The following is a 24,742-nucleotide window of genomic DNA, read 5'->3' as shown; positions in this document are numbered from 1 at the left end:
GCAGAACTCGTCGAAGGTTTTCGAGGCGGCGCGGGGAAGCGCGAGCGTGGTGTAAATTGAACGGTCTTTATAGGCTCTTCCTGCGGGCGGGCGCGGAGACGGCGGTTGCAGGGATGACCCACATGGCCGCCGCTTCGTCCCTGAAGACGGATTCAGGCGGCGCCCACGCGGGCCGCTTGCGCTCGCCTCGCCGCGGAGTCGCCGGGGCAGTCCGTCTCTCGCCGGCGAGACGTCCCTGCCGACCCGCGGAGGGCGGGCCGTTCCCAGCGCGTGCCATGGTCGTCGCCGGCCCTTCGGTGAGTGCCCCGCTCCCCCCTCAACTCCTCCTGCTCGTCTCCCCGGTGAACCCCACACCTGCGAGTACATCCGGGGACAAGACCCCCCCACTCTGTTACATCGAGCAGTTTTCAAATAGCGTGGTTTCTTCTGAAGATCTGCGCACCGTATGTAGGTGGGAGCGTTAAAAGCTAGGTCTCACACAATGGCGTTGATATTTTTTTTATTGATATTATTATTATTATTTAAATTATAAATAAAATTTAAATCAACTATAAATTAAATTATTGTTGTTATGTCAACCAATATTTTCAACAGACATTTACTAAGGTGTAAAATGTCTCGTAAGTATTCTAAATAATATATATAATAATAATAATAATTATTATTATTATTATAATTTGCACGAATTTTTACACCCATTATAAATAACTTAATGAATATATCGCACCCTGAGTACAAGACTATCGTAACTCAAAAATCAGTGCAATACTATCACAACTCAGATGCCATAGTCTTGCACATATTCTTATATAATGTTTTCCAGAGTGCAACACTACATTATTTGCCATAAGTCCCGTAAAAGTAAATATACCTAATATTGCGATAGTCTTGCAGTGCCTAGATAATGATATTTTCCTGCTTATGGTAAAAATATCTCATAAACTCAATTTTTTGAGTTACGATAGTCTTGTACTCAGGGTGCGATATGTTGAAACTATTGGTGACAGAACAACGAATGTAAGGAATATATCATGTTAAATTTTACAAACCGTCCTTAAATAATATTAATGATGAGAAAATAAAAAAAAATCAACATGGCGTGATGGCAGATACGCGATGGATGCGATGCTAATAAAATAATCATATCCAACCAACGCGGCAACATTTGCGGGCGCGGCAGACTTCGCGGTTAGAAAGTTTATTTTTCTTTTATTTTCATCACGTCGCGGGTGCTGTGTTATTGAAATGAGCATCAGAATTTGGTTTTCGAATGATGGTTTAGCTGGTTAATTGGTGATACAGATACAGTTAGGTTTTTTTTATAAATTATTCTGTGAAAGTTTTCCCAATAAGTATTTAATTTGGATATTTTCTCACAGTTCAACAAATACCAATGTGTAAACACTGATGGCTGTAGCATATGTATGGCAATTACAATGTCAAAAAACATTTGATGTATATTTGTTTGTTTTTTTGTTTCCGTTTGTTGCGCTTTATTTCGCGTTAATGTCACAAATTTGTTGACTGTTGATTGGTTAGTCAAATATTCGCATCCATCGCGCTATTTTGATTCCAGCATTCTACAGCACGACAATCACGACGCAAATGATGCGATGCGATAGCAAAAAATCGCGTGACAAACAAATATGGATAAACATTTAAATAAAAAGTGTTTCTTGTCATTACGTACACACCAGACATACAATAGACACCAATCCTATCAGTTTTTTGAATCGATATTTTTGAGAGAAATCTTTTTAATTCAGATATAGGCCTACCTCAGTAGCAAAAAAAGCACACTGATTATTTTCCCCGTACATCTAATAAATACAATGTTTTTTTTTATTTGTAGACATATACGTTTAATTATAGATAATTTAAAAACAAATTATTTTAAGTAATAAATTAGTTATAAAGAATAAAACATTGACACATTTTAAAAAACTGATAATTATTCATTTTCGTCATTAGGTTATCTGACAAGGGATGGCCTCCTCTCTTGCACGGCGAAGGGCCCTTACCCTAACAGGCATAGAAGAACTTACATTACTCCACCGGCACAGCGTCACATTCTTCACGGAGAGCAAGTTGAAGTTGACTTAAGTCACTAGGAGGAGGATGATAATGCCCAACACGTCTCCTTAAATTATTCCACAAATGCTCTATCGGATTCGTATCAGGAGATATTTATGATCTTTATGAATAATCTTGAATCTCTATTCCCTTCCTTATTTTACAGTTCTACAACTCCTTATCTCGGTCTCCCAATATCCCAAGAAACCTACCTCGAGATAGTGATACGAACCTTTTCCAGCCCAATTTGCATTGACATCTACATTTCTAAACTTTCGAGTTATTTGGCAAGAATAAAACTCACCTAATTTAAAACAAAATAAGCACAAGTTCAAACATTTTCAGAAATTTTTATAGTTCACAAAATTAGACAAACACATCTTAAAAAAATGTTTTGGAGATCCGAAAAAAGGACACGATCAGGATTAATATATTTAATAAAAATAAACCACAATGTAATGATATGACACTTGATATTCTTGTACTTGAATCCAATTTTCACGTATTTAAATTGTAATCAAACATGGCTACCACCGTGGCCAAACACTCAGTTTATATTGGTGCACAGAGTAACGTAAACGGAAGAGACGGGCATTGTCGAGCTAATGCATACGGGTCCGGGTCCGCATGCGTGCCATTGTATATTTCGTTCCGAGATATCCATCTCCGTTTACGTGTCATTGTAATACGGGTCTTACTGGTCACTATGTTTCCTGGTCGAATGACATAACAGAGAAACGAAGAGGCATTGCTAGATGATATAAACGTTGCCCAGGAGAGCGGGTGAGATCGGGATGACTCTGAAAGTAGTTACGTAATTATCAGAAGACCCCTTGACCAACGGTCATCTTCTCGAGTAGTGGCGTGTGAAAGATCAACGCGTGAACTTCGTATCGCGGATCATCAGTGAGCTGCTGGTGTTGGAGGCAGAAAAACTCCCTGAATGCTGTATGAATATTACTTGGTGTGTATGTCTGGTAGGTGGTAGCTCGACAGTTCACGGCCAGACAGATTGCAAAACATTATCTGAGCTCACTGAGAATGGCATATCATTAAACGGCCTATCGAACACTCGCAGCATTCGCCTGATGACCACAGCGTAGTGAACATCTTGGTTTGTAAGTACTAGTGTCAATTTTGATCAAATAATTTTTGTTCGGTTTCATTTTGGACTATGTTGCTCACACTGGATTCACAACTGGAAGTTCTTTTGCCCGTGTTCATGAAAGTAATTTTTTTAGGTTTAATTTTTTAAGTAGGTATCAATAAAGTTTTTTTTTTTTTAAATATGAAGTTAATATTTGGAAAAAATTACATTTTATTTGCTATGTTATGTGTTTAGCCGCGAACTGTGATTTATTGATTGATTGGATACGCTTGCGATTGGGATTCCACCCGGTGGCAAGGAGTTTCACTCCCCCTTCCCACATATTGAAGCCTCCTCAAGTCCTTCCCTCCTTTCAAAGCCAACCTCCCTCTTTCCGTTCGTCACCACTCCCCTTGCATCTTCCACTCATGATCCCTCTTCCCTCTATATCCCATTTGTTCAACTTATCTTCCAGTTTTCCACAGCCTCCATCCCCCTCAATCACCTTAAACAGTTTCCTTCTCTTTTACAGTGTGTCCCACCCTAACTCCATCATCGCCGATGGTCTGTGCATCTCCCCCTCTCTGCCATCCATTCTCCTTCACATTCTCGTCCCCCATCATCTCGCTGCCCTGCGTCGCACCTTTCCCAGCTCTCTAATTGCCTTCCCCAGGTACGGGGTCCCAAATTGTTGCCGCATATTCCATCATCTGCCCCACCAATACGGAATGTGCCTTTTCCTTTACTTTCCTTCCTCACTCCTTCAGTGTCCTACTAATAAGCCCCAGCCCCCTTCTTCCCTCCTTTACTGCTAGTCGCAGAGGATTTCCCCAGTCTAGGTCGCCTTTGTGGTACCCTGCCTCCTGAATCTCATGCCCCTTCCAACAGTATATTTGCTTAGCTACCTGTCTTCTCCTCGTAAACCTAACCACATTAGTTTTGTTTGTATTTATCTCCATTCCATTCACCCTCGATCAACCCTGCTGCAGAAGCAGATGAGCTGCTTCCTCCTTGGTTTCACATACCACGCAGTCATGCGCGAACAATCTCAGTCTACTACCGATTTCCTCCCCTATATCATTCATCAGACTTTCTATGCTACGACGACAAAATAATTGCAGTCCTATTTAATTTAGAAAAAAAAAGAAATAAGATTTTTCTCTATTTTGATAATACAGCTCGTTACCTTGGTGTTTACAATAATCCAGCCAACCATCTTAACATTAGTAATTATATCATGAACTAATACCGCATTCAACTAAGTTGAAACATTTTAACAGCCATTTTGAGCGAAAGCATTTTTACAGTACTTTATACTTGGCAATGATTTATCTCGCGCTGATGATTTCACAGGTGGGGAAATAAAAAAAAACATATTTTGTTGGCGTTTATATGTGTATTTTGTGCATTACAAACAATCCGTTTTAATAATTGTGCCATAGAAAGTTTATTTAAGAGGGCAGTGATATTTCCTGTATTTTATGTTTAGTGTTTGTACGTTAAGAGTATATGAATGCAGGGATACAAAAATAAATATTTAAATTTAGGCCTAGAGAACCAACAGTAATTCGTGGATTCAAATTATTTTAGTGAAACATTGTTTTTCTCTTGCGGCTTTTCTGACAAGCAAAATATGATTAGAGTATTATAGAAGGTTAAACAGTTTTTTTTAACAGTTATAAACGATTTATCTTATATTGTTTTTTTTTTCAGCTGGTGGTACATTTAAGTTCATGCTTCTGGACTCCATTCATATTGCCGTAAGAAAGAACGATGTCCAGAATTTCAACCTTCGTCACAGATTACTACGATTATGTAACTTACAAACTTGCTGGTGAGTTGGTCGAAGAGATAACTACTAAAAATATAAGCCAGTGGCACAGATAAAATGCCGGCTTGTCGAGCTGCAAAGTTGGACACAGTTTTTATGTGAATGCTTTTTAACACAGTCAAAAATTTAATAGTTTTAACTTTGGAAATAATCTAAATAAATGTTGAAAAAACCTTGAAGAAAACTTTGAAATTGTATCTAACATGAGAAATATCACATTTTAGCTTATTAATATATTATTATAGATTATTAGTTTTTGCAATTATAAATTAAGTAAATGACCCAGTAATTTACATTATTATTTTTTTAGTTTGCGTAATCATGATATCATCAATTTCTCTAGTAAACATATTATTATTGTTTACATTTATTTGTTTGTGGTAGACATTTTAATTTTGTTTTAATGTTCTAAGAATCTTCCACTACATCATTAAATTGATATATAAAAATAATAAATATGCTGCCTACGATTTGCATTTCTAGCAAATATATTTTATGTATTTTTTTTTGGATGAAGTATTCTCATTGAAGAACTTGCATGATATGCAGTAAATGTATGCTCCGAATTACATGAGAGATTCTTAATGTAATTTATAACCACTTTTATTATCGTTTATGAAAATGTTTCTTTGATTATATTAACCTGAGATTACTTTAATGACAGATGCATATGGTTTCCAACCGATTTTGATGTTATTTATCCTTAAGAGGACATTACCTATATTATACAAACTTATCAGCAAAGCAAGAAGTTATGAAAAACAAATAATATAGATCCTTGAAAAAAAAAGAATTTACCACTCGTAATGAATAACCGAAAATCATTTAAAAATCTTACTTCTAATTATCAATAAATTTAATTATTACTGTGGACAGTATTAAGTAATATGGCATGCTGTAACAAAATTTACATAATTCATGGAATGAGACAGTGTTTTCTTCTAAACATATCTTAACAAATTAAACAATATTAATGTTTTCCCACGCTGTTGAAGGTCAAGCTAAGTGATGTCTTGAAAGATGAAGCCGGCGCATGTGCTATGGAATAGTCATCATTTGAAATTTTTGTAACCAAGGTTAAAAGGCGCACATTGTCTCTACAGTTGTCAGGTTGAAGTGTTTAGTCGTCGCAACTTGCAGGAGAGAATGAAGGTTTTCAATTAATAGTTTGTTAATGAAAATCATTATGAAGGCGAAGTAGGAAGTGAATTATTATTTTCATTGAATAAGCTTGACGTAATTCTGTTAGTTCCTTTATTTTGGAGGTCTTTAACTCGAACGGAAACAAGTCGCCAGCAGACTAGCAAATCCTACAATATATAATAAATATGGTATAAAATAACCGTTCTATGTTGGGGCCACACATTTACTGTACACCCTTCGTACGCGATACGTCTCTGTCTTTTCTTAAGGCCTGTTAAGGCTGTGGGCGGTCTGTCCGTAATTGTCGCACGGACAATTACGATGTCCAATGTCATAATCTACTGACTTCTAAAGTAATCACCAGAACGCAGTAAATATAGAGCACCAACATAAGTGTTCTTCTGTTGTTTTTATTTTTGCATGCATGAAAATGAGTACGCAGCTAAGCTTTGAATATGATTTTAACTTGTGAAAGTTGTTGGAGTTCAATAATCTTTAGTTATACGGTAAGGCAAAGTGAATACCGATAAATGTATTCTAATCACACTGCCAAAAATGAATTCGTATGTACGGCTTTTAGAAAATCGCCGGTTACAAACGGACAGCACTAATAAAGATTTCTTATTGGTCTTCTTCGAGTCCTGCCATTCCGTCCGTTCTTTTCTGTTTACCTTTTTGAAAAGGGAACAGGAAACAGCGAATTATCACGAGTGTTCTCTTCTTCTATGCTACCAAAGGTAACAGATTGGAACAAAAATTTCAAGTCGACCATGTATTTGTACCAGGGAGGTTCGGACCATCACCCACACCATTCACGCTCACACCACCAGAGAGTCACGTGGCCCAATCAGCGATCAGATCCATCGGACACAATTCGGGGCATACGAATTGTAGAAGGGCTTTTATTGGTGCAATACTTGTAGTGGATTTGCTCGAAAACGTAATCGCTTTGTAAGGCCGTGTTTGTGAAAGAAACGCGAGAGCGCAAATACGCAAAATGCAACTAACGCAAGGAAAAAAAAGTTTGTGAAAGCACGAAAGTCGCAAGACGTCACCAACCAAACAACTTAAAATTGCAACACTGTAGAAAAAAAATTATATCTTGGACTTCCTTTCATGATTCTTTTTTTTTTATCAATGAAAACATGTTAAATTCTCAATTATTCGGTTTAAAATTTTAAATTTTCTTTCAGAGTGCGAAATTTTGACAAGTGAAAACGCTATACATATAATAAAAATGAAATCTAAGTATTCTGTGCACATAACTACCTCATCTTTCAAAGTTTACAGTGTGTTTCACTTCGCGTCTTGTGTAATTTGTTAACTGGTATTAAAATATGTGGTTATTTAAATGGTTTTTTTTTTTTGCGCTTCTTTTTTCCGTTTGCTGCGTGGCTGATGGGCCCATTGTTGCGCAGACCAGCGCGTGAAGGACTGGCCGCTGTTGGGCAGTCCCGTGCCCTTGCTGCTGATCGTCGGCACGTACCTGTACGTCATCCGGGTGGCCGGGCCCTGGTTCATGAGGAACAGGAAGCCCTACGCCCTCAAGAACGTCATCGTCGCCTACAACGTCTTCCAGGTGTTGGCCAACGCCTACATCGCGTTCGGCGTGAGTTGTTTTCGATGCTCGCTTGTTTCGGGAACCGGCCATGGCCGCGGCGCGGCGTTACGTAAGGGGGTTGTATCCTAAACTGTATCACGTCTAAAACGAAAATTCATAATATAACCACATTTAATTACTTATAAAAATGCCTTTTCTCCTAAATAAATCTTATTTATGGGTTTTGATGAACTCAAAAGCATAATTTGTTTATGTTAGTCCTAGCATTTACTGATAGCATGGAATTGTGTGGTGTGCAGTTTCGGATTAATGTTTCTTATGTAATTTTAAGTATATCATTCGTAAATGAAGAGTTTTAATGTGAAGGGTACATACGAACGGTTAATCCTAAACTCTATAGGTACTACACGATTTCATGGTTTTAGTATACGTGCTAGGAACGACATAAATATTTGTCCTTAATTTCATAAAAAATCATTAAATAAAGCTTTGTTTAGTAAAAAAAAAATGGTTGTCTGTAAAGTCGGTTTACGGACGATAGCTTAACGTGACAACGTCATAACAAAAAATTTAGTGAAATGGTTGCATACTTTTATGAATAAAATTGAATCATTTTTATTGAATTATCACTATTTTGTATGGATACAAAGAAGGGGTAAAATGAAATCTACAATTTAATTGATAAATTTACTTTTATTTGCACTCTTTAATTCAAATATGTTTATTACTTTAACGAAGAGATTATTTTAACTATAACTTTTATACATGTTTGCTATTTAACTTCTTCCAATCTGTGTTATTCTGTTAAGGATAGGACGATGATAGGAAAAGTAGGAAACGAATGGGAGTTTTTCAAGTTTAATGTACCTCGAAAAAGTCAAATCGATGGTTGTTCCAATCGAGTGGAAGAGAGATAGATGCGGCGCAAGCGTACAATGAGCGTAAGGGGACACAACGTAACGGGACAATGTGTGTTACGGGACACTTTTTCGTGCGTGCAGGCGGCGTTCATCAATTAATAAGACGTTTTCATGTCAAAAAAATATGTATATACAATTAAATGTGATTGTATTATGGATGCAATTGAATTCAAAAACACGAAATATAAAACAGATCAGACTAGATGATCCCGAAGTGGTTCGCAACAACCTTCCGCAGTAGGTATGAAAGGCGAAGGGACTATACAATACTACCAGTCCTGAATTTGACAAGGGTTTATTCACAAGTTGTAAATCTCCGATCCGGCCGGGAATCGAACCTAGGGCCTTGGTTCACCAGCTTGAAGCTCGGAAAGTTTCGGAACTAAGACAATTAAGATGTAGGCTATCGAAACCGCCTAGGGTTGAAGAAGTGGTGATTTTCTGTTTGAAATAAAAAACTGAAAATATTTTATGAACGACTAATTAACTGCATATGTTAAATCACAATTTAACTACGGAGTGCAAACTAATGAAAATGAACGGTCACGCTTTAAAATAAAAATAACCCAAGAATTTAGATAACCTAAGTAGCAATAATTACAAGCAAAATAAAAGATCACGTGACTGTTTAAAGTCACAGTAAACAGATCACACACTTGCAATTAATGCATGTCATCAAACATAAAAAGAGAAGTTATCATTTTACAATTTTCAAATAATTGTTTAAAGACAACATATAATGGTTTAAAACGAAGCTTCTCTGCTCTTATGTGGTAGGAAGTTACGCTTAGCAAAGTTCTACCTTGTGGTTCTCGCTCGTACACTATCACACTGGCCTACATGCAACTCTTAAAAAGGTTTAAAGCGCGTTTCCTATGCGTATCAGCATACAACAATTTATGTTTGGCGAAGATGAAAAACCAGTGTCAATCAAAATGAAGAGTACAAAAATTATTTTTATTTCCTTTTAAGTAATTGTATTAAACTCCTAGGCCAATTTAGTGCTACAGTCAAATCTGAAATCAGTCCTTAATGACAGAATCAAGGCTCTAAAATAATCGTGACATTGGCAGATGTCACTAGCACCGGCGGAGTAGAGGCCTCTTACTCTCAAGATAGTCAGTTCAAATCCGACTGCAACCGTAGGATGTTTTGGGCTGCCTCTAGAAATCTAGAGCATTGCCCCAAGCCTTGTCTTAGACCTGTGCGCTGGAAACAAAGAAACTATCTTGTCACGAGACGCCATGCAGTTAGTGATGATAATACTTGACAAACGTCATCTGCGCGTACTCGAAACACCCTTCTCTGACTTAGCATTGATAAGGCGTACTTATCCATGATTTAATGGGGTATGGTGGCAAGTTCTCCTTCCGTAGTTTTCACCACCATTCAATGAAATGTTGTATTAGTTACCCAATAAAAAATATGCAATACAGCGTTGTTTGCTGGTACAAAAGCTTTGAGAAAATGAGTAGTGGAAAACTTCGTGTTCAGACTCTACAGGGTAGGTCTTTTAAATATGCCCCGTGTAACGTGTATAAAAGAATAAGACAAGTAATAGAATGACTGGTTGTGTTCTAGAGTTCTTCGAGCATGTGAAGGTTGTTGATTATACACCTGTCCCTTTAGAGCTTCTCACAAGTACAAATGATAGGGTGACAAGTATTGAGAACGAGGTGGCTAAGATTAGTTTTTGCTGTGGTTACGACCGGGGGGGGGGGGGGGGGGGTCATCCTTTAAAAGACTCGCCCTATATTTATCCTGTTTATTTTTTTTTCCATCCCGTTACAAATAGACACTTTAGCGTGGGTTTAAAGTAGAACATCATCCGATTTTATTAGATATGTTTGCGTTTGCACAGCTACTATTGTACTTTATTTTACCATATTGTTATCGCCTGATAATGAATCTCTTACCAACAAGAGACAGTGTTACGTTAAACTTCTTTGTTGCAGATGTTAACATCAGGGTGGATTGGAAATCCAAACGTCACATGTTTCCCGCCCGACTATTCTCACAATCCTACGGCGATGAGGGTAAGTGCATAATCCGTCTGGCGTCGTTCAGTATTTTAATCCGTGACTTGCAGCGAGTCACGTCAACTGATTCCTCGTAACTTAACATTTCAGATGGCGAAAATGGTGTGGTACATGATGGTTCTGAAAGTGTTGGATTTCCTGGAAACGGTAATTTCTCCTACAAGTACCTACATATTTATAAATGCTTCCTCCACTGTATATCAACTGGTTAGTTGTGGAGCCACGGATGTGGATGTGTAGTAGTTAAACTACTTACTTCCCGATCCGGCTTCTATTTCCGGCAGCGTCAAAACAGAGGTTTTTTACACGTTGGAAAGATGGCGCACTTGGGTTGTACGAATTAGTTACTTCTCTTTTTATAAAAAAATAACTTTATGGGCAAATGATTGTTTAATTTATCCATATGGGTTAACTTAAGCAGTATATAGGCCTATTTTGTCTTTTCAGTGTAATTTATAACCGGGTTTTTCTGTGAGACGTTCTCAGCTGCAGTCCTGATAATCTATAATGGGGTTTTAAAGTCCCTTCTCTTACGTTAGTGTGTGTTATTCGCTACTTTCTAAGCTTTAAAAATTTATTAAAAATTTATTTAATAAGTTACTCATCGTGAAAAAGTTTCACCTATATTAAAAATTATATATTGTTTTTTAAGGGATTTTTTATCCTCCGGAAGAAAGAAAACCAAGCCTCGTTCCTGCATGTGTACCATCATGTCTCCACCGTCATGCTCGCCTACCTCACAGCCAAGTATATTCCAGGTAAGACGAACTCAAATAATTACAAATCTTCATCTGCCATTACTGTTGGATGCGTTATCGCAAAATGTCTCCCCTAATTGCTCCAACATGATAAATAACGAACTGCCAGAAAGTTATCAAGAGTTTGAATATTTTCGGAAACAGATTAATCAGAAAGTATTCACACAAACTTGACAAACGTAATCTGTCATACGAATGGGACGGAGCGAGCCGGCGCTCTACGACTCATAAATCTAAATCACGGTTTCCTGAATTTTCTCTAGGCAAGTCCTGAGAAGTTTCTACTTTTTCCACGCTTGTATTATTGTTGCTACCGTGAAGTTTGGAAGTAGAAATAAGTAGGATTTTACGTCGCCCGGTTATACCCAGAGGTTTAAGGCGACAGGACCTACATGGTGCTTTTAAATTTAAAACCTATACTTATGGTTTTTTTATTTAATATTTAGTGCATCTTCCCTTCCTTTGATTTTTTTTTTTTTTACTTTTGGATATTGCTGACTAGCTACATTTTTTGTCATTTTAAGATTTTGTACCCGGAGGTGAAAAACCCCATGCTCATTTTTTTTATTAAAATATTTTTGGCATCTTGTACATGATGTCAATTTGTTGCCCTATGCGAGCAGTATGCTCAGTTGCTATAAATATCGAAAATAGACCCGTCCAGGTTAGTTTGGAGGTTAAAAAAAAAACGCTAAGAGTACATGTCTCGAAAACTTACTCTCCTGCGAGATGGCAATTTTGTGACATGGTGTCTTTTACCTCCGGGATGCAGGATTGTATTTTTGTATAAACCAACTTGTCCGAAAGGTTTGTACACTGTTAGAAGTTACAATATATTTACGGACTTTTTAACTAAAAATACATCTGATAAACGATGAGTTCTTCCTATATCCAGATGTCCTGTGTCCTTCCTTCCTACGTCCTCGTAGAAAATACGCTGCTCTCCGACTTGCGAGTTCTTTATTCTGTTGTAAACATAGTAAACATACACGTACAAGGAAAATTTTATTTTACTTTAGGATTAAAGATTTTTTTAAAAGATTTTGTTAATACTCCGATATTCTCGTGAGTTCATAATATAAGTAAGTAAACTCAGAAAAACTACGAAGATCTCCGGATTATAAAAAAAACTGGTTAATACTACAGAAAAGAACACTCACTCCTCTTTTTTTCAAAGTGTTTGTTAACCTTATTTACAAAGAAACACAATATGTACTCGTAATCCGGAATCTGACGTAGTTTCATCTCCCTGAAATTCCGATGAACTCTTGGTTTATTCTGAGGTGAATATTCTTCGTCGAAACGTCCGCAAAACGCACAGCATGCACGGCGCATTGTAGCGGCGCGCGGGCGCGTGTCGGCAGGCGGAGGGGTGACCTTCCAGCTGATCCTGAACTGCTCGGTGCACGTGGTCATGTACTCGTACTACCTGTTGTCGCTGGTGGGGCCCGACGTGCCCTTGCTGCGCTCCTTCGTCAGGTCCGGCTACATGACCACCTTCAAGAAGTCGCTCACCACCATCCAGATGGTACGGTCGGTTCGTCGCTGTCCCACCCGCGGTCGTGCAGGTGGGAAGCCTACAACTCACGTAGTTTCGGTTCCCTACCACGTTCGTGCAACTTCGGATTTCTCTCAAAAATTGAAATTAAAAAAATCGAAGGGTTAGGTTAAGTTAGGTTAGGTCAGTCACAACATGCTTGTTTTCATTGGAAACTTCTGATTTAGCGGCTGAAGTGGCGTTAATACCAAAACGCAAAACTTCGGAAATCTTCGGAAATTCTTGCAGGGAACCGAAACTACGTGAGTTGTAGGCTTCCCCATGCAGATAGTTCTTTTTTTTTTTTTTCTACGTGGCCTTAGGTCGATGTTTCCTGATTCGAATATCTTTATCATATTTTTACCAATAAAATTTAAACAACCCCCATGCCTCACCCAGGACTCGAACCCTGGAATACCTCGCACCGTAAGCCGGTGAGCACCCGATTACGCTACAGAAATCGGCGGTCACATGTAGATAGGTCTGGCAACCAACCATATACTCCGCCTGCTTAGTGAAGCTCGTCGCATCCTGCGACATGTAACATGTAATTCATCATCCAATCCAAGGGAAAACGTTTATTCTGTACACTGACGCATCAGCGTATGCATTGGGCGTGAAACTAGCGCAATATGATGAATTGGGCATAGAGAAAACAGTTGCTATGGCGAGTCGTACTATGAACGCAGCGGAAAGAAATTATACAGTAACCGAGCGGGAAGCGTTGGCAATCGTCTGGTCTTTGCAGAAGTTTAGATATTTACTCCTTGGCGAGAAACTACTAGTTGTAGTAGTGGTAGTTGACCTCACTATTAACATTGTGTGAAAATGGAGTTTCGTGTAAAAGTGGGCACTTTTTTTGTAAAACTTTGTTTAGTTTTAAACCTCGGTTACAGTTTAGGATTTCTTAAAATAAAGTTGGGAGTTTTGTTGGGGTTAAATGTGTAGCAATAACTTATAATTGTCAGTTAAAAGTTGGAGTGTAGATAATGCGGATAAAAAAAAACTGGGATCTCCCCTAAGAAAGCATGTCTTAAATGTTAATTGCGATTTTTAAAACAAGAATATTTGTTTGCTAAATATTTTAATCTTCAAGCAAGTGTCATTCTTTCAAATGTGATTTTTGAGATCTAGTAATCCTTTTTAATGCAAGTAAGATTTCAACTATAATTTTCTGGTATTGCACCTTGCCAATTTGTTTTATTTTAACCGAGTCCATAGGAACGTAGAAAAACTAAAAACTAAAAAAAAAAACTTGATGGTTTTGAGCCGTAACCTTCATTACAGCCAGGCGCAATACAAGAGCGAAGCATTCTCTCTCACTACTTATACTTAACTGACATATTCGAGAAAAAAATTACTAACCTTGGAGAAAATTTCAAAAAATTGAAACGTAATTAGGAATTATATATTATTTACGAAATGTGCATTTAACACAATGTTAATAATAGGCTCAACTACTATTAGCGCCGTTAGACGTGTGCAGATACGAGTATCAGTCCGTGCCATAACTCGTCTGGGGAAGAAGCTAATTCAAAATCATATCCTATAAAACTGAATATCACACTTTCAGTTGACGTTGAGACTTGGCACTAACTGAACTTGTTCGCCACTAGGAAGTGTTTAGTAAATTAAATTATAATTTGCTGAGATTTAAAAAAGTTTTTTTTCCCCACAATTTCCAAAATTAATAAAACTGTTTATGCGTTAGGATTATATATTTTTTCTTTCCATATTATTTTAGAAATAGACATAATCGATTCAGATATTTTTGAACGAACCTATCAAGCCAGGTTATAGTTTAAACAAATTACAAGGAAACATATCTTAAATGCACAAAAATAAAATCAAGGTTTGGAAATGGCTATAGACTAATTTACCACATTTATTTTTCACGAAATTTGCTACGACACTTGAAATTTGCATAATTTCGCGATGTGACACGCATTTGCGAGATATGCGCGAAATTTGGTGTTTTTTCTTAGCTGCGTTTCGATTAGTTCGTCAAACGCAGAAAACTGAGCAAATTGCGGTGTGAAACGCGCAAGCAAAACAGTGCTGATATGCACTCATGGCATCCCCATATTGTTCCCACATGAAGTAGAGTCGCCATTAAGGATACCAAGTTGGTGTTTCCCGAAGTCATTCGGCCTACTTTGTGTGCAATTCCGCATACATACGTTAGGAATGGTTGTGCTGAGATGGGTTGTTGAAGGAGGTGGGGAGGTGGTTGCAATGGCTGTCGACGAAAATGTATGCGATGAAAGCCTTCAGACATATACAGTGTCAATCACACTGAAAAATGGATCTTGATTCTTTTGTGGACCACAACCAATTGTGCGGCCAGTTATAGAATGAAGTTAACTAAAATCTGAGTTTAAAAAAAATCAAATTTCAATTAATGGACTTCAGAATTTTCTTATAATTTTCTTGAAATGCACGTTGCATTATATAAATTAAGCTAAAACTTGCAGAAGCTGGCGATCATTTGCATGGTTGATAAACAGTAGACGAGTTTTGTAAAATAAAAAATAACGTCTTTTTTTCAGGTGCAGTTCGTCATCATGATTCTGTATTGCTTGTATTTGATCTTCAACTTTTCCTGCCCAACGCCAACTATAATACATCACCTTTTGTTATTGGATGTCATTTACATATTCTACCTGTTTTACGACTTCTATAAAGCTACATATTTATCAAAGAAAGCTAGCTAAACTTAATTTAACATGCATTACTTATTTCATAAAGACAATATTTTTAAAACAATGGTTTGCGAACTAGAAACGTTTAAAAACTATCTGTGATAAGTTCTTGTTTAGGGTTTATCTATAAGATTTTTAATATATACTATAAGTTGTAAATAATTATAGATTATAACTAAACAATTTGTTTGTCAATAAATAATTTAACAATGAACTATTTTGTTTTATTTCCAGTTCCACTGTGAAACTTACGCTGGCAACACTAAGCAACCATGCACTACAGAACATAGACGAGGTGTATTGCTTTACAGCTGTGTTCTTTACTTGGGAACTTGCGGGTTCCATTCGCTTTCCTTCCGGCAAATGCGACTTTCGTTACACTGTATGCCCCCGCCTCCTACCCACAATTCTCTTTCTCTCTCTCTCTCTCTCATCAGGAACTTTCTTCCCTCATTTCTTCCCGCGTAATGTATAGAAAGGGCCTGTAAAACACTGGCAACATTTAAACAGCATCGGAAGACGACTTTCACGAGAAGGTGCCCCACCCTCCATCACCGGAGGCCACCTCTGTGTGTGTGTGAGGAGGCTATGAGATCAGCATTCAGTCCTTTATCAAATACATTCTCACCGTTGTAGTACAAAAAAAAACACAATTCTAAGGCAGCTCCGGAATAGACAAGAAGTTCAGGGACTGCTCAGTTCATTAAAATATATATCCTCTAATTGGCTTTCACTCTTATTAGCCACGCAGCAGGTGTAATATGTGTATATATATATATGTTTAGTATTTTTTTTCACGGATAAAATATTTTCAAGTACACATTACTTCATGAGAAAATAAATAATTTCAACAAGTAACATGCCAAAAATAAGAATGCTGAGATATTAATAAATATCACTTGGTTTTTCTATGTCGATAAATAATTTTATATCTAAATCGTTAAATAAATAAAAAATATTACACACATTTTTATCATGATCTACTGGTACACTCATATGGTGTTTGTAAGGAAGCCAAATAAGAGATTTAATTAAGTAAAAAATTAACATTTTCTGTGCACACAATGATTTCGGGTCAAACTCTACAATTTTATATACTTCATCCATATTTCAGTAATTTGAGGTGACCTGTTATAGTTATAATATGTAAGACTGACAAAAACAACTCTATTAAATTATAAGATTTGTACACGTAGGCTTATTTCAACGGGTTATCACCAACATCGAATTGTGTTTTCCTTGGATGCATCTACACTTTTTTCCTTTTATACTAACCATATTTCACATTTATATTAATTTCAGGAATCTTTTGTTCTTAATGTTGCATATAAGGCGTTCGGAAATAACTCTCGCAAAAATGATGGGAAAACTATAATGCTGATGAACAATTCTTTAAAACTTTATGGATTTCTTCTTTCTCTGCCGTAAGTGTGGAAACAATCCTAATTAAATCATACTGGTTAATGAGAAGTTGCAGAGTTAATTAATTGTAAATGGATGCAATATGATCCTTCAAAGTTATTAAGGGTAGAATGGGAGTGGATGAATGTCCAGCAGAGAAGTTTTAAATCAGTTTGCCTGTTCATTCGAATATTGAACGAGAAAAAAAAATAGCGCAATTGCACAACCGTATGCAATATTGAAACTTATGTATGAAGCAGAGAATTTCTTCAAATCGTAAAAAGTAAGACAGGATTCGTTTAAGTTCGCTGTCACCAATAGAAGATTTTGTGACGGGATTGAGATATTTTGCTGTGATATTTTGATTACTTGCTGTGGCGCAAAGTTCTTATTGCGATGCGTGGTGCAATATGCGCGGTGGTGCATGGTATTAGAGAAAGTCTTTTAAAATTGTTTTGCAGGGTACAAGAGTGTTCACTCACTGTGCAGGGCCTATGAACTAGTCTATTCCTAAATGCACCAATGCCCTAGGTAAGACTCAAACCTTCTTCTCAAGTGTTCAGTTATAGTCATGTTGACCACTACAGTGCCAATTAAATTGAGATATCCTATCCATTAAATTCCCCTGTGCTCAATAGCAGCTATAAAGTTGATTTTCACTTCATAGACCGAATAATATAAAACTCACATAAGAATATGCAATAAAAAATTAGTTCAGTACTTAAAGAACACTTGAAAAGAAAAGGTCTTGTATGCTTAGGTTCTTTGTAGGCACAAATTTGGTTCAGCCTTTGTAAGGATATCTAAAAGAGTTACACAACAACTTGCAATTGTCTAAGTTATACGTTAACATTTCGATTGCGCGATGTGGTGCAACATTGAACCTATTGCATTGCGTGGTGTAAGCGGAGTGACGGTAGGCCTATCTCATTGTCTTTTAAGCAAAGATACCTGTACTTTAATATTATCTTTCAAAACTTTCTAGCATTAGAGAATTTTTTTATTCCATCTACCCGAAAAATTTAAAAATGGCCAAACATATTGAATTTCAAATACATATTGTTTTGGTATCTATCGGAGACACGCGTTAATAGAAGATTAGTTTATTTCAAGTCAATGATGCGCAAGAGTAGGCTTTGTCGTGGACTTGGACTATTTCACCGCTTTACACAACATCTCGCAAAGCGTGGACATTGCCCGACGTGGTGCAAGGAGGACTTGACGACGGTTGCCCAGCGTGGCGCAAGGCCCGGCGGGGCTGGAGGTTGGTATAACTGGCCGCGCGCGCGGGACGCCGGACGGCAGAGATGTCGGCGGCGGCCAAGGGAACCACGTGCGGCGGACGGCGCGGCCCATGCGCGTGCCGGGCGGAGGGCCCGCGCGGCAGGCTGAGCGTGTGGCGGGTGGAGCAGCTGCCAGGGGTCAGCACCCAGCAGGAGGCGGAAGAGAAGCTGCGGTGCTGGGCGCGAGCCGGGCAGCACGACTTGGCGGCCCTGCTCAACCACGCGGACCGCTCGGCGGCGGTGTGGTCGAGCGTGCCGGACCTGGGGCGGCGGCTGGAGGCGGGCGCGCGGGCCTGCGGGCAGAGGCTCAACGTGCAGCCGGGCGCGGAGACGCGCGCGTGGCTCGTGCGAGGCTGCGACCCGCCCGCAGACAGCCACCGGCGCGCCGTGGCCGCGGTGCGCGCGTGGAGCGGCGAGCCGGCGCGCGCCTTCGTGCTCAGGTTCGAGTGCCGCGAGAGGCCCTTCGTGGTGTGGTCGACGCGCCACGGGTTCGGCGACAGGCTGCTGGCGGGCGCCGCGGCGCGCGGCGTCCTTCTGGACGTGAGGCCGACCTTCCTCCCGCCGCAGCAGCCCCAGGTTAGTGCCTTCCGACAACCAACACACAGGCTGGGCCTGCAGTCGTGCAATCAGCGGAAAACCTCATAACATTCAAAGATTTTCCTTCAAACATTGGCGTTATCATTACGTTTTATCATTCCCGTTCCACAGTTACCATTGACTGCACAGTGTCTATAAGACACGTCCAACGTAGACTTAACCGGAATGTTGATTTCAATATTGTCAAACTGTTCTAAATGGCAATTTTGCGTGAAGTTCTTGTAATTGAACGTCTTGGCTTCTGTGGTGAGATCACGTCCGTTAAGATGATGGTGGTCCCGACGTTTCGGCACGCGTTGTAACATCCATCTTCAGTAGATGTTAACAACTGAAGGCCCGGTGTTTCTGTAGGAGCATTCACAGTAAGCTGTGATTGGTTCTTGTAGGTGGCCGTGCCTGTAGGAGGGTCCGGTCAATCAGTATGAGTCTACCTAGGAGGTTCGGCAGACCTTGACTGTGGCTGTTTTTTTTTTTTTTAGCTGATGCACCTAATAAGCAGACTCGTCGTGATTCTTCAAGCCCTCTTTTGATATTATGAACACTTACAATAACCAATAATAGCTTGCCTGTCAGTGGTCCTATATAAATACTGTGTCATAACGCCAGGCCCTCAATTGTTAAGAACGATGGAACAATGCAAGCCGAAACATAGAGCATACCATAGATGGAAGCCAAGAAGTAGTTAGTGATACTGACTTAAGAGGCCACTCCAGTGTTTCAGGGGCACTACGCAACCCGCGTTAACCTCATCAGATTCAATGCTATTTTCATCTTGCTTATAACTAATTAACTAATATAGATTTCAAAATGATGCTTGCTTAATATGTAAGACAACGATGCTCTTATCAAAGCCCCTTTCTTCAAAAACGTGCATAAATTATGGTTTTAAACTAATCTATACTAATATGAATAAGTGTATTGTCTAGGTTTGAACCATAATTTATGCACGTTTTTGAAGAAAGGAGCTTTGATAAGAGCATCGTTGTCTTACATATCAAGCAAGCATCATTTCTAAATCTATATTAGTTAATAAGTTATAAGCAAAATGAAAATAGCATTGAATCTTATGAGGTTAACGCGGGTTGCGTAGTGCCCCTGAAATACTGTAGTGGCCTCTTAGGGCGCGGTTACACGGGAGTCTGAACTACTTCAGGTGAACATGTTCAGCTGTTGAGTGCGGTTACACACAGTCTGAACATGTTTCGTTCGAGGCCATTTCCCATTTAACTTAAACAGGTTGGCAAAGTAGTTCAGATCGACATATCTTCTACATTAGCCTCTGATTGGCTGTTTAGAATATAAACAGTCTTTTGCAGAAATTCAAGATGGAAAGTGTTTCTGGCACAAGTTCGAGTAATATTTTACCGAATGCAACAAAGAAAATCAACAGATAATTATATATATATATATATATATATACATACATATATATATATAAATTGATCCTAATTTTCTTAAAACTGAGATAGGTACTCTCGCTCAAAAAAAAATAATAAATAGGTTTAAAAATTTTACTGTGCATGTTGTTTGAATTCCCGATTTGTAAAAAAAAATATTGAGCAATATAAAACACATTCCATTTGTGCTGATAATGCTGTATAAACAAGTGAGAATATCACGCGTTTTCTGGATACAATTACAAAATAGAGATCAACAACACAGTCATTCGTTGACAGTAGACAATCGGTATTAGAGCTAAACACACTTTTCAGCAACTACAGTGTAACCGTACACATTCGCGTTTGTAAACGTGTTTACTTAAACATGTTCACCTGAAGTAGTTCAGGGTCCCGTGTAACCGCGCCCTTAAGCTTACGATCCAAACTAAAAAAAAAAAAAAAAGACAGTTGTAATTGAAAAAAACCCGTCATATTGTAGTATATACAAACTTTTACTCGAATACAGCAGCAGATGTTTTTATAATCCCTACTTATTTAATATTGTCAATATGGTCGCCTGTCACGGCCGACAAAGTGCAGTCCAACATACGTTAACGCACCATTTACGAACCGTCCAAGGTTTCTGAAAAATGTCTGGTCCTGGACATGCCTACACACGTTTCGTTTTGTGGTTTCTAAAAGGCTAAAACAGACGTTTTCACGACGTTTTAAAAGTATTAAACTTTGGTTTATAACATTGTTTATTGTAAAACTACGCGAGTCGGGTCTTTGTCTTTAATATTCTACCTTAAATGATGTGACCACCACTCAACGTTCCGTAGCGGTGCGTTACCGACGTGAAGACTGTACGCCGGCTTAGTGGCCTGCGCGTAGAGGTGAAGAGCCGTGTGATGTGCGAGACAATGTCGCCCCTAGCGTCCCTACGCCTTAGAGCTCGTATGCGATAGCTAGAATTTATTGTGCGCACAACTTCCTAGTTGTTTTTAAAAGCTAGTTGAATAATTATTTACTAGGTATCGAAAAACTGTCCATTCTTTAATATTATTATATTTTCTTTATAGACCTAAATTTCTTATGCAGGATGAGTCTGAATTCGACCGAAAGACTTCAACTGCAGTTTCACCACGAAAAATTAAGTCGGCAACATATTTTGCGACTAATGTCCTAAAGTGCTTCCAAAGGCTGGTAAACGTCTTTGAAAATGAAGATTAACAACTATTTTATTGTAAATAAAAGATAAAGTATTTAAGATGGAAAATGAAGCATTTGGTTATTTTTTAATTGGTCAAAGTTCATCACTAACCGCAAAAGTAGTCGCTGACGTAAAATGTTTTCTTTAAAATATTGAGTTGAAGCGCTCTTATTTCCCATATATTTTTGTATCGTGAAGGAATTATGTTGTTTTTGAAGGAGGGTCATTAATATTCAAATTAAATATGACGAAAAATGTAATTTCCTTAAAGTTTTAAACCCTGCCGTTTTCGATAAATCCTAGTATGAAAGAGAGAACGAGAAATCTGTAAAACCTGCCATCTATGCAACACGCACAACACCAAGTATGCAGGAGTAGCTTCTTATTAGGAGAACTGATTTTTAAGCGAAGTTTGCGCCAGATGAAGATACTTAAAAAGAAAAAAATAATTATTTATAACTAAAACAACTGCAAACGACAATTAGTGCAAGAAATACATGGCATATTTAACAAAAATCACCATAAGACAAAAAAATAAGCACCCATTTTTATCGTTATTTAATGTCCTCTTCCCGAAAAAAATTAATAATTGTTTGACAATAATTTCTCTACCACAATTTACAAAAAAAAAGTGTTAATTGTTTTTGATTCTTGCCGTTTGTAAAAAAAAATTGCTTACAAATAAATAAAGGGTGCCTTTCGAAATGCTGTATTATGACATGCATTCATTCATTCCGTGTTTAACATATGTATAAAGTAATGAAAAGTAATATTTTTTAAAAAACATTTTTAAAACGGACTAACAAGTATATAATAATTTCTCCTAGCTCCGTAAAGATTTGTAACCCCTTACAGATTTCTAACACCATACAGATTGTCCTAGAATTTTGTGATCGTTGGTTTTTTTAACACCCACGAATTAACTTGTAAGATTTAAAACGAAAAACGAGGGGCGCATGCGATCTATAACAGGGTAAGGAGTGTAGGGAGTAACTGTCGTTGAGAAAAAACTCACACAATATTTCAAATCATTTGCAGTGCTATAAAATTGTTAGTGAACTATTTCATGCATCAGTTGTCCATTGCATGCACCCAACGTTTTTTCTTCTTCCGCAGAACGAGTTATTTGCTGCTGTGTGAGTTTAGTTTATCAAGTTTTTTTTTCTTTCTTTGTTTTTCAGATGACGGTGTCCAAGGCTCAGAAGAACGATGAAGTTCTGCCGTGATGCCTGCAAGCGAAGAGTTCTCCGGAACACGGAGGACGTCTTGTTTAGCGTAACGCTTCTGCTGAACGCCCTGTTGAGGTGTCCGCATCGAGCCAGATCTTGGGCGCACCAGTTGAGCCTTCCTGCTAACGACCTCAGCAGGTCGTGGTCGCGCTGGTGGATCTTACCAAGCCATAGCACAGAGAATAAGTAGCACTGAATTTGCGAACAGGGGACAATTGTTGTTCCTCTGCGAAGTTGAACAACAACAGTCACAAGTCTCTCGTACAGGATGCACACTACATTCTAATACCATAACTAGATATTAGAGCTGTCATCATTTGCCAATAATGTGAATAAAGTCAAAGCTGTATTTCACTGCGAAGAGATTGACTGGAAACAATATCTTTTTTTTTTGTTTCCGATTATGCAAATATTTAAATGTTTTATTTGAAACTTCTTTATAGATAGGAAACTTCTGTTTATACTAGTCACTGAGCAAACATAATGAATATTAACTTCACAAACAATCGTAATAAAACTTAAGTGTAATACGTATAAAATAATTAAGTTGTTTTTGTGTATCAATGTTTTTATATATTTTTTTTAAAAATGATTACCAAAGAAAATAATATATTAAACTAATAAAGGGAAAAAGGACAGATGTAGGTCCAATAAAACAGTAAAATTTTGTGTTAAATAAACCGTTCTGTTGTTTGTACAAAACAATATAGAGTTTTTGTTAAAATTTTATTATTTAACACCAGTATTGCTATTTTATCATCATCATAATCATCATCACCATCATCATCATCATCACCACCAACATATGGATGTTAGAAGATGATTAATATTACTAAACGTTGGCAATTTTATTACTCCAACATGTGTTCTTGATAGACTGACTTATTGATTTTTCCTTAATTCATCTTGATGACACAATCTCACCACCCTATCTGATTTATTCCTTATCTCAGTTGTTTTGTGTGCTAAGGCGTGGTCAAAGTCCCTTGGTTAGCATAGGCGTGCCTACAAGGGGGGGGGGGGGCAGGTGGGCCATGGGCCCCCCTAATGTAATCACTCAGATCGGCATTTTCTCTAATGCGTTCGTTAATATTCGTATATTCCTGGCACTGTGACACTCAAACTGTTTTTCAGTGTTGCAACGTGCAGTTTATTTAAAACACGAGGTCCCTTAAAATGGCCAAGAAAAAAAAATATTTTAAGAGGTTTGTTAAAGTTCTGTTGTCTGAATTGCTGTGTTTGCATTCACTAAACAGAAGTTGATTTCAAGGTAGATCTGGACCAAGCTATTGGAAAATTAGAGGGGGGAAAATTGTTAAAATTATACGGATATAAATATTAACTAGTAAACATATCTCGTTGATACTGCACAAAAATATAAACACTGCAATGAGTGAATTTATTTAGGCTATTTAACATTCTAAATTCAGCTTCTGATTTAAAAATTTAGCAGCTCCCCCCCCCCCCCCCCACCCCGTAATGGAAATGTCTGGGCACGCCTATGTTGGCTAGGGACGATTGTTCCGATCGAGCATTCAGCGTAATTATTGGAGTCCACAAAATATCTAATATTTAAAAATATCGTTATGATGGATTAAACTAACACCGCAGAGTGTTTAACGACATTCTAAAGGTAATTTCATTCACATGTCTATAGAGTTAAATACTGGATTAAACACTTGTTTTGACAATAAAATACACAGTAGATTATAGTAGCAATGCTACGTCTAAACAACGCACATTAGTCCATCAGTGGTAGATAAAAAGACGTAAGCAGAGTTATGAGCTGCATTTCACTGTAATAAATTGCAAAACAGTGATTTTACGATTTACTTCAAAATTATGTATTTTTTAGTTCTAACAGTTAACTGCGTTACACATATTTTTACTATATGAACTGTATAAGAAAGATTGGAAAATCTGAGTATAAAAAATGTTTTATTCTTGATTTATTTTCTTAGATTCAATTGTAAGTTTGGTAAAATATTA

At 37.9% G+C, this 24,742-nt stretch overlaps 2 protein-coding genes across 6 annotated transcripts; both read left to right on the top strand.

Moving 5' to 3' along the window:
* The first annotated feature begins 208 nt into the window (after positions 1-208).
* Positions 209-15,865, top strand: LOC134533518 (very long chain fatty acid elongase AAEL008004-like). 5 transcript variants are annotated; one of them, XM_063371045.1, is made up of 8 exons: positions 209-296; positions 4,874-4,994; positions 7,553-7,743; positions 10,571-10,651; positions 10,745-10,801; positions 11,307-11,412; positions 12,777-12,940; positions 15,499-15,865. In XM_063371045.1, the coding sequence occupies exons 2-8, from the start codon at positions 4,934-4,936 to the stop codon at positions 15,661-15,663; spliced, it is 825 nt and encodes a 274-aa protein (XP_063227115.1). In that variant the 5' UTR covers positions 209-296; positions 4,874-4,933; the 3' UTR covers positions 15,664-15,865. The 5 variants fall into 5 exon arrangements, with proteins under 5 accessions (XP_063227115.1, XP_063227111.1, XP_063227114.1 ...); XM_063371041.1 differs by having other exon boundaries at positions 12,753-12,940; positions 15,499-15,762; XM_063371044.1 differs by lacking the exon at positions 209-296 and adding an exon at positions 2,932-3,191.
* A 2,494-nt stretch (positions 15,866-18,359) lies between these two features.
* On the top strand, positions 18,360-22,769 carry LOC134533404 (uncharacterized). Its single transcript, XM_063370926.1, has 2 exons — positions 18,360-18,911; positions 22,706-22,769. Exons 1-2 carry the CDS (start codon positions 18,360-18,362, stop codon positions 22,748-22,750), a joined length of 597 nt encoding a protein of 198 aa, XP_063226996.1. The 3' UTR covers positions 22,751-22,769.
* The last annotated feature ends 1,973 nt before the right edge of the window (positions 22,770-24,742 follow it).

The sequence above is a fragment of the Bacillus rossius genome, chromosome 6 (assembly GCF_032445375.1).
Source record: "Bacillus rossius redtenbacheri isolate Brsri chromosome 6, Brsri_v3, whole genome shotgun sequence".
In the NCBI taxonomy this organism is placed as follows: Eukaryota; Metazoa; Arthropoda; class Insecta; order Phasmatodea; family Bacillidae; genus Bacillus; species Bacillus rossius.
The sequence above is the reverse complement of the archived record's forward strand: the minus strand, read 5'-3'. Positions and strand labels throughout refer to the sequence as shown.